Below are 9762 nucleotides of genomic sequence, written 5' to 3'. Positions count from 1 at the left end.
CATGTTACACCTGACTCGTATATACTATCCAATGATGATTCACATTATGAAGATATAGTAAGATTAAATGTTCTACTTTGATACTGATAAGATAACTGACTACCTGCGTGCGCAATATATATATTTTTTTATAAATGCTTTTATATATTTTATAGAAACATATTTTTATATATATATATATAAACTATTGTATCTCACAAAATAAAATATCTGTTTAATATTATCTATTAATGATGTATATCATAATTATTTAATTTATGAATAAAAAATTTTCTGACTTGATTTTACACATACATATAAAATATATGTATATCGAATATATATATGTCATCTATATATGAATGAACATGAAATAATTTTGTTTAATTTTGTTTTTATGATAATTAATGATATCAAAATCTCGTATATATAATATATATCTATCAAATAATTGGGATATTCTATAATAAAGATTATTTCTACAAATGAGAGTGGGGGACAATTACTCATAACATACCGTATCTTATCTTTTGATAGTGATAGTAGGTATTCCTATGTCTCTGAAAAGGTGTGGTATAGTACCTTGTTAAGTGAAACCAAAGGGATACCGTGTCTTTCTTACATAAAAGCAAAAGTGCTGAACAAGTTTTTTTATTTCGAAATAAATGTAATATTCTTCTTGCTCTCTCTCTCTTTCACTCTGTGTTAATTTAAAAATAAAAATAACGATTCAGAATCCAATACATTTTGTCTTCGATTTTTAGCGGTCGCAAAATGATTAGATTATACTCCTGGATTATTCTATTTCTCCCTGGTAAGAAACATATTATTTCAAATATTTCTGATGCATTAATTTTAATATAGCGTGTTTGTTAAAAATGATGGAAAGTTATTACAAGATGATATTCTGCGTGTGTGTATAAAATTTTATATATAATTTTTTATATACACACAATGTTCTCCGGTATTGATAGGAAAGTAATATGTAACTCTACATAAAAAAATTTAATTAAAAATGTAGAATAGATTTATTTGATACAAGATTTTGTTTTCGACAAAATTAATTTTAAAAATTGTGAAAATGGTAACGCACAATATGCTTTTTTTATGCTTAAAGGTAATTAGAGATCATCCAAAATTAAAAACAAATATATGTTATGAATTTGTTCAAATCTTAAAATAAATTTTCTTGGAAATAAATCTTCATATATGAAAAAATTTTATTCTACATTTTCGACTCATTTTTTTCGTATAGAATCATTGTAAAGTCATTCGTAAATTGTATCATCAATTACGGGATATTCTGTATCTAAATACACACACAATTAATATACATGTACATATACAGAGTGTATCGAAAATCATTAGTCCTGCTGTAATGGATAAAGAAAATCTGAAAATATAGAATAATATTTTTTTTCAAGATTTTCATACGTATTCGATAGATCTTCAAAGTTAATTTCTTCGAAAAAAGCCTGGTGTGTATGCGTGAAAAGATTAATTGTACTTTATATTTTCGATTTGCATTTGTATGAGGAATTACCTTTGCGATCGCCTGTACCACGATTTATGATACAATGTGCACACACTCACGTGTAAACTAATTATTTCAGGCATTTTCGCACAAGATACGTATCGAAATGTTGCATCAACGCTTCGAGAATGTTATGAAAATAGATATCTTTTAGAGAAAGATAATAGATTACCCCATACGTTAAATACATTAATTGCAATTCTTGAAAAGATCGAAAACAAAGAAAACTTGAACATGGATTTACAAAGCTTGACCATCGGAATTATGCATAGGTAAATTTTTTTTGTAATAATATTTAAAAAAAGACAGAAAAAAGTTATAAATTAGAAAAAAGTATTTACATCCTCCTTCCCTCATGATAAAAAGACATTTACTAAAATTACTAAAATTACATTGATGTATCTCATAAAAAATCATAGATTTCGCCAAGATGGGATAGAAAAGAATCCAACCGTCCTACAGCAATCCGGTGTATTACCATACAGAGCAGCTGGACAAGCTCAAAAATATTTGCAAATACTTCGCTTTATACCGGAAAAGACAATCGCACCTTACGTACTTCCTTATGACATAATCAGTGATGTTGAAAGAGTAAGCTTAATACTAAAAACTCGTACTTCGCTATTCAGATGTAGAAGATAAGAAATATGTAATTTCCCAAAATAATATTTTACATTATTATAAAACTTTTTTATCTCTAATATTTTATAGTGTACTCTTCATTTCATGCTATCCAGCAGTATCGAAATCTTTGAAAGAGGTGACGAAGGGACAGTATGTAGGTACGCTGACAATGCGTATAGATATGCGAGAAGCGTAGACAACAATCATTCTATTAATACAAACATCAATATTCCCGATGAAGTAGAGACCTTAACACCTGAACAAATGTAAATATAATAGCGTAGTAATTATATAATATTAATTACATATATATAATGAGAATTTAATTATATGCATGCATATTTATTTATAAATTTTTTTTTTGTACATATAGTGATGTTATTACAAATCACAAAAATGGAATTACGGAAGATACGATTGATCCAAATGCATTTTATCCAGAATTACCTCCGAATCATCCGAAAAATGCCCGGCTTCTCGCATTCCCGCCAAGAAGCAGATGTCCTGTGGAAAATGGTGTTATAAAAACTAAGTATATAGATTTTATATTCTAATTTTTTTATGTGCAATATAGGATGACACATCCATTTTCACAAAAAAAGAAAATCTATTATATAATTTTCAATCTAGTAACACAACGTTTTGAACGAATTTTTATAGCTGGGGTCCAGTTTCTGCTGGGCCACTAATCGCTGGTATAGCTGCTGGATTGCAACCTGAAATAGTGGAGCTCTCAAAAGTGTTTCCCAATGAATCACCAGAGAGAAAAGCAAATCTGTCAAAGTTATTATTGGATAATAGATGGATTGCAACCTTGGCCGGTGATACATTTATCTTTTCTCGCTTGTTCTGTGCTTGTAATATGTAGAGATTTTCAAGAGAATCAAGAATAGAAACTTAGAATTAAATTGATTAATTATAAGCCTGATCTCGTATATCTTTTAAATTATCGCATTTTACTAATTCTTTTATTATTATTGAATACATTTGATGAAAACATTACAAAAAATTTATATATATGTATATATTATACAGGTGACTTGGCAGAAGTTACTTTAATACAGGGTCCTACAAACGAGAAACTTAACGTGGGTGTAAATGGAAATTGGAATTCGTCATTTGTGCCTCGTTGGTATTTTCTTAACTCTAATGAAAAATTGCAATTTACTACAGCGGAAATCAGAGGAGGTCTTGATGGATTAATTCTCGCTAACGAAATTGAATCTTTATATTCGAAAATACCTACTTTAAAATTATCACAGATTTTAAATATGTATTATAGTACCCGCGGATTGTTCAATCCTTCAATTAGAGCTTGTAATCGAAAAACGTTATTTACAACACTTACAGAAAATTCGACATTAAGTATGCAGGTAATATATATTACGTAGTATTATTATATATGAGCTATAAAGTTAATTAATAAGAAAAAATCATTAAAAATATAGAGCGCGTATATAGACATGGAATAACTTTTAAGAATTATTAGTATTATAAATGATTATGAATTATTAATATTATAAATATATGTTAACAAACTTGTGCTTCATTTATAGACATATAGTGCTTCGTTAGTCTTAGAGGAATATTTACATAAGGCTACGATGGACGACGATGTAACCAAAAGATTTGCAACGCAAGCGGCGAACGAACTATCTCAATATATTCGTAAGTATTGCGTTATCTCTTATTATTTAGGGGAATTAAATATTTTCGTAGAACAATAAGATGTAAATTGGCATATAATTTTTCAAGATTCTTCAATGAATAAAGATCCATCCTGTCAAGATGCAGAAATAGGAAGTTTCAGTAACGTTATTCAAATCGCTGTTGATCTAACAATTATCATTGATACAACATGGCCTTTTGATTTGATACAACCAATCATTGCGTAAGTATAATTTATATACAAATATAAATTGCTATAAAAAAGGATAGAAATTATAATTACGATGTACAAATATATATATTTTATCTTTTTTTATAGAAATATATTGGATAAAATGGAAATAAATCGATATAATAGTCAATATACAATTATTAATGGTCATGATAGTAATATCATAATCAATACTACTAACAGTATTTTAGATTTTGGTTATTATAATATAACAAATTATAAAAATGGTATGTATATTGTTTAATAATGATATTAGATATTGAATGTATGTTATATTATTATTATTATATATATATGGTATATATATATATATATATATATATATATATATATATATGATGGAAATTAAAACTCTTTTTTCTTTTCTTCAGTTAGTAGCAGTAGCTCGCCCTTGGATTTCGCTAAATTATTAGAGAAATTAATTTCTTTACAAAAAAAGAAATTAGACGATGAACGTTATGGTCTTGGACAAGCAAAATCTAATGTAGTTTTGATTATTCCATATCAATCATCTGTTCCCGATACTGACAAGGAATACTGTATAGAACAGATAAAAAAAATGCATGAGCAAATACCAGGTGAATCTTCGATTCTTATGAAAACTACGAGCTAAAATTGGTTTTATTGACCTTAATTCACCGATATATTCCATTCACTTTTTGAATCATTACAAATTTAAAGAATTACATAAATTCTTATTGCAGACACTGTATTACTTATATTGACATATGGATCAAAGGACAGATGGTCAGATTTTGTAAGTAATCCAATAAGTGATTTATTTTCCACCACTGCTGTAGATAATATACAAGGAGCTTCAACAATTGTTGATTTAATTTTGAGAATAAAGCAAGGTAGATATACGAGCTAATTTACCATATAGTTTAATATTTCTTTTGAATTCTGCAAAATATAATTTTCACACACATTGTGTCATCACAGTTCCACAACGCTTGATTAATACACAATGTGGAGCCGATTATTCTGTTGTTGGATCTTCCAATTCATTTATCGATTATATTGAACCAGCTACGATAGTTTCTTATAAATTGCATCCGAATTATTTCTTTTCTACCGATAGCGATCATATTTCTACGATAAAGGTAAACCTCTTTTCATAAGCCACGTTTTAGTCACATAATATAGAGAGAAAATAATTTTTATATTTTATAAATAATACTTTACATATAGATTGAAGGCTCTGATTGGGGTAATCTTAAAGTATGCACCTCGCGACATTTCATAAATTTTAATGTGATAGAAGATACAAGTGTATCTTGTGCATCAATAAGTAGTAACAGTCATACTGTTACATTTTCTTGTGATGAAGCTGGTTTAATCCATCTCTGCAATCCATTATATCTATCAATAACAGCCAATTCTTCAGTCATAAATTACCAATGTGCAGGTAAACACAGGAAAGAGTAATAATTTAAATTTGAAAAATTAAATGTCTGTAATAATAATTTGTAACTTAAAAAAAAATATATTTTTATATATAGTTATAAATAATAAATAATTAATAATAATTAAATATTATTTATAAATAAATAATATTTATTAATAATTTCGTATATTTCTTTTTTTATATATTTTCTAATATAATATCTATTTTCTTTAGATACAAAGATATGCAGATTCCCTCACATGATAAAATACACTATTTCCTATGAGAATCTGGTATGTGTAAGTAGTGCACATATAAATATGCTAAGCATTTCTGCCCTAATCATAAGTACCATTTATATCTTTCTATAATACACAATACCAAAATATTACATAAATTAACTTTTATAAAAAATAAGCAAAATTAAAGTTTTGACATATGTATGTTCAACATTAGTCAAATGCTAAATTAATTCATATCAGCTCAATAAATCATATCGCATGTATTTTATTATTTTACACTTTTACATGTTTATGAAACATTTTGTAATTATTGTATTATTTGTATGTGTATGTGTGTGTGCGCGCGCATGTGTATTGTTGAAAGTAAATATGTTAAAACAAAAAATTATATATAAATTTGTTTATATAAATAAATCGGCATGTAATGAAGAGAGTTGCACTTTTAAATGTAAGGTTTACAAAGAGTCACTGTATGATCCACTCCACAGGCAACCTTTTTTACTTGAGCTCCTACTGCTACCTATTATAAAAAGATCACAGATTACTATATGCAAAATTCTCATATAAAGATCATAGATATATTATGTATTTATGTCCTATTACTTTATCCTTTTACTTATTTTTTTAAATAAAATATGCAGAGTGTCCCAGATCACATTTGTGACAGTTAACAGGGAGCACCAGAATAATGGATTGAAAATTTTATATATATATAAAATAAAACTTTACCCTCAAAGGGAAGAATTGATCCTTTATATGTCCTAGTCCCAATGATCCAAATTTGTTGTTACCCCACATATATAAATCTCCTGAATTGGTTAGTGCTGCTAATTGACTAATCCCACAATATATTTTTATTATCTATGTATGTAAAAAATAGATTTATGAACAAAAAATATATTAAAAAGTTTCCGGTTTTTTTAAATTTTATATTATTTTAATTACCTTGATATCACGATTATATACATTATTGCCAAATAATGTAGGAGGAATCATAGTTGGTTTTAATATTTTCTGCACTTGAGGACCAAGACCAAGTATACCATATCCCCATACATAGACATTACCAGCATCTATAATGTAAATATATTAATTGGTGCAAGGATATATTAGCACATACATGGTACACAAAATAAATGAAAACTGATGTAAAAAAATTTAATATTTTCAAATAAGATCTTAGTAAAAGTTTTAGTGTCTTTTTTTAATTGAAAGTATGAATAATAATCAATAAAACAAAGTTGATTTATAATACTATAAATTATATATTAATACCTACTGTTTAAAATCATGCAAGAACATCCACCTGTTGCAATGTCTGTAATATGTCCTAATTCTTGAGGTATATTTAATTCTGTAGCAATATTTACTTGACAACTATCTCCTTTGATTGGTAATTGTCCGTACTCTGAATTACCCCAACCATAGATTTTCCCTTTATCTTAAGCAGAAATATTTTTCACTCATTTGCTTTGGTTTTTTATAAATTATTTATATTAAATCTAGAAAAAAATATATTCGTACATACCACTAAGAGCTAATACACAATCAGCAATGCAAGCAACTTTGATTATATGCTGTCCAGCCAGATCACCTTTAACTAAACTTGGTCGATGTTCATTTCGATAATGCGCAAGACCTGTTTGTCCATCGGCACCCCAGCCAAATGTATATACCTCACCTATCTCTGTCAAGAGTATGCTGTTATATATATAATGGTAATGAGAAAAATATATAAGAAAAAATTGCAATTATGTAATATTGAATCAGAATTTTATACCTATGATCTTGACCAGCTGCCACTGCAGTAATTTTATGTCCTTTAATATTAGGTATATGATGAACAACCTTGTTTTTCTCATAATTTTCATTCAGTATAATTGGCCTACCACATTGACCATATGCATTGTTGCCCAATGTGAATAAACCTTCAGTTGTTAATATTAACAAATGTGCTCTCCCAGCAGCCATGTCTATAACTTTTGTTGAAGCATTCTCTTTCAGCAATGGCAAATTTATTGGTCTTGGAATAAACACCATATTATCAGGAAATCTTTTGTCAGTTTCATTAAAACCTATTACAGGAAAATAGCTTGTAATACAATTTTCAAGATCAAAACTTGTTTTGAATAAAACAAAAATAATTTAATAATTTTAATACGAAGCTAAAATAGAAAGTTCAATTCCTAATTACCAAGTTGCGAATCTGTATTTATTCCAGTTCCATAAATAATATTTTTATCTGAAGACTGTACAGCATAAACTGTAAAACCATATCCACAAGCAATATCTGTTACTTTGTATTGTTCAGCAAACTGTAATCTCTTTGGCTTGGAGAGATATGAAATTGTATTTTTTCGCAATGCTTTTATTTCCCCAAGAGCTCCATGTCCTGCAAGACCCCATACATAAACCCTACGAGTATCTTCTTGACTTACTGGATATTGAAAAACTGTAAACACACAGTATGCAGATTTAATGTGAGTAATCACAAGTAAATATGTGAAATACACATAACTCTGTTATTTTCTTACTTGGTAATGTTTTAAGTTCAGGCTTTTGAGGTATACACTTCCGACTGTCTAAATGTAAAATTCTGGCTTCCCTTACAAATTTCAAATAATTCCTTCCTGTGTTGAACATTAGTTTTCCTAAGATATCTCGAAACATATTTGAGTGTTAAATAGTTATTTTCATTTTTCTCATTCCTTTTCTTTTTTCGTTCACTAATAAATCAAATAAATCAGAGTATCAAAACAGTTGTTCAAAATGTAAAAAACACAAGTTACAAGACCATAGACTTTTAATATCATACTAGATCGCTAACTTCGATACTGAAAGCTGAAGTAATGCAGCGTCGAGCTAACCAATCAGCATTCCACCAATCAGCGGAAAAGAGGTAATAACATTTGCGAGTATCGATTTAATTAAAAGTTTGAAATATAAACTTTCGTAAAATATTGTGTGCACGCATACACGCATATACAATTTCCGCAAGAAAAGAATATACACGATTTTTCGCTTCTAACATTATGTATAGTTTCATATGGCTAATATAATAAACAGGAATCTTAAAAAAAACAATGTATGCAAATAATTAGCATAAAGTTCAAATTAATTTTTAATTGATAATATAAAATATATAAAATATATATAAGTATAAAATTATTAAATAAACAATAAAAATTATTTTAATATATATATGTAATATTATTTGTATAATTTCAATTGTATATCATAATTTAAGGCAGGAAAGAAAGAAATGCGCGTACCTGTAAATTCCATTAACATATATAAAAATAGTTTTACAAAGTTTCATTACATTTCGTATCATTTTCTTGTAAAATATTGAATTTGTTATTTTTTCTCCTAAATTCTATAAAAAATTCCATGCACTTTATGCAAAAGAAAAAATATATAAATTATTAATAATGCATAAAAATATATGTATCATGTAAAAATAAAATTGTATGTTGCCTTTGTAAATAAAACATATTATTATTTTAATTTTGTTGTCATATTCGGAGTAACGAAATCATTGAGAGTCATTATTTGCCAAGCTGGGCATTATTTGTATTATCCCGGAACCTGATCTATATCTAAAATATATCTATACTATTCATTTTATTATGTGTATTATAAATGTTCAAGCTTTCTTGTCTCTATTAATTTAGAATTATGCCAGTTCTATAAAAATCTTAGGAAATATTGTTTTCAAACATATTAGTTTTATGTTTAAAATATTTGTTTTGAATTTACGTGCGTGTATAATATCATAAATAAAAATTATTTCAAATTAATGAATAAAATTATACAGAACTTTACAAAAATACTACACCAAAATCTGCAAATATATATTCTTTGATCTACTTGAAATTGATTTTTTCATAACAAAAACTTTGATGACAGTTAATTTCAATTTTTTAATTTTATAAATGATTAAAAATCGTGAACAAAAATACAAATGAAATAAATTCTAACAGATTTTTAATAAATTTTAATAAACTTCTATGTCCTATTTCTATTTAATTCATAAGATATTTTTAATTCTTTTTACTGAAAATTATTAGAAAAATATAGTTAAAAATGATCAAAA

General features: G+C 26.8%; 2 protein-coding genes across 3 annotated transcripts; one reads left to right on the top strand and one right to left on the bottom strand.

The window, feature by feature from the left end:
- Positions 1 to 575: 575 nt before the first annotated feature.
- On the top strand, positions 576 to 5920 carry LOC138937062 (uncharacterized). 2 transcript variants are annotated; one of them, XM_070302946.1, is made up of 16 exons: positions 612 to 646; positions 744 to 793; positions 1593 to 1785; positions 1933 to 2104; positions 2225 to 2403; positions 2511 to 2669; positions 2798 to 2958; positions 3173 to 3510; positions 3694 to 3805; positions 3893 to 4028; positions 4125 to 4264; positions 4409 to 4615; positions 4742 to 4891; positions 4980 to 5140; positions 5229 to 5445; positions 5659 to 5920. In XM_070302946.1, exons 2-16 carry the CDS (start codon positions 754 to 756, stop codon positions 5793 to 5795), a joined length of 2502 nt encoding a protein of 833 aa, XP_070159047.1. In that variant the 5' UTR covers positions 612 to 646; positions 744 to 753; the 3' UTR covers positions 5796 to 5920. The 2 variants fall into 2 exon arrangements, with proteins under 2 accessions (XP_070159046.1, XP_070159047.1); XM_070302945.1 differs by having other exon boundaries at positions 576 to 793.
- On the bottom strand, positions 5910 to 8459 carry LOC138937064 (RCC1-like G exchanging factor-like protein). Its single transcript, XM_070302948.1, has 8 exons — positions 8201 to 8459; positions 7861 to 8118; positions 7447 to 7741; positions 7195 to 7367; positions 6946 to 7107; positions 6612 to 6739; positions 6396 to 6527; positions 5910 to 6186 (listed from the first exon to the last, which is right to left on the bottom strand). Exons 1-8 carry the CDS (start codon positions 8334 to 8336, stop codon positions 6109 to 6111), a joined length of 1362 nt encoding a protein of 453 aa, XP_070159049.1. The 5' UTR covers positions 8337 to 8459; the 3' UTR covers positions 5910 to 6108.
- Positions 8460 to 9762: the final 1303 nt, after the last annotated feature.

The sequence above is a fragment of the Polyergus mexicanus genome, unplaced genomic scaffold (genome assembly GCF_030449975.1).
Source record: "Polyergus mexicanus isolate NDT 795.1 unplaced genomic scaffold, iyPolMexi1.0 SCAF_10, whole genome shotgun sequence".
In the NCBI taxonomy this organism is placed as follows: domain Eukaryota; kingdom Metazoa; phylum Arthropoda; class Insecta; order Hymenoptera; family Formicidae; genus Polyergus; species Polyergus mexicanus.
Note: the sequence above shows the minus strand (reverse complement) of the source record. Positions and strands in the feature narration are given on the sequence as shown.

Coding starts and splice junctions, on each gene's coding strand:
- LOC138937062 (XM_070302945.1), top strand. CDS start 754: ATGATTAGATTATACTCCTGGATTATTCTATTTCTCCCTG. Junction 2,404..2,510: donor ACCTTAACACCTGAACAAAT/GTAAATATAATA, acceptor TTGTACATATAG/TGATGTTATTACAAATCACA. Junction 3,511..3,693: donor ATTCGACATTAAGTATGCAG/GTAATATATATT, acceptor CTTCATTTATAG/ACATATAGTGCTTCGTTAGT.
- LOC138937064 (XM_070302948.1), bottom strand. CDS start 8,336: ATGTTTCGAGATATCTTAGGAAAACTAATGTTCAACACAGGAAGGAAT. Junction 7,368..7,446: donor GCAGCTGGTCAAGATCATAG/GTATAAAATTCT, acceptor TATATATAACAG/CATACTCTTGACAGAGATAG. Junction 7,108..7,194: donor TTGTGTATTAGCTCTTAGTG/GTATGTACGAAT, acceptor TTTCTGCTTAAG/ATAAAGGGAAAATCTATGGT.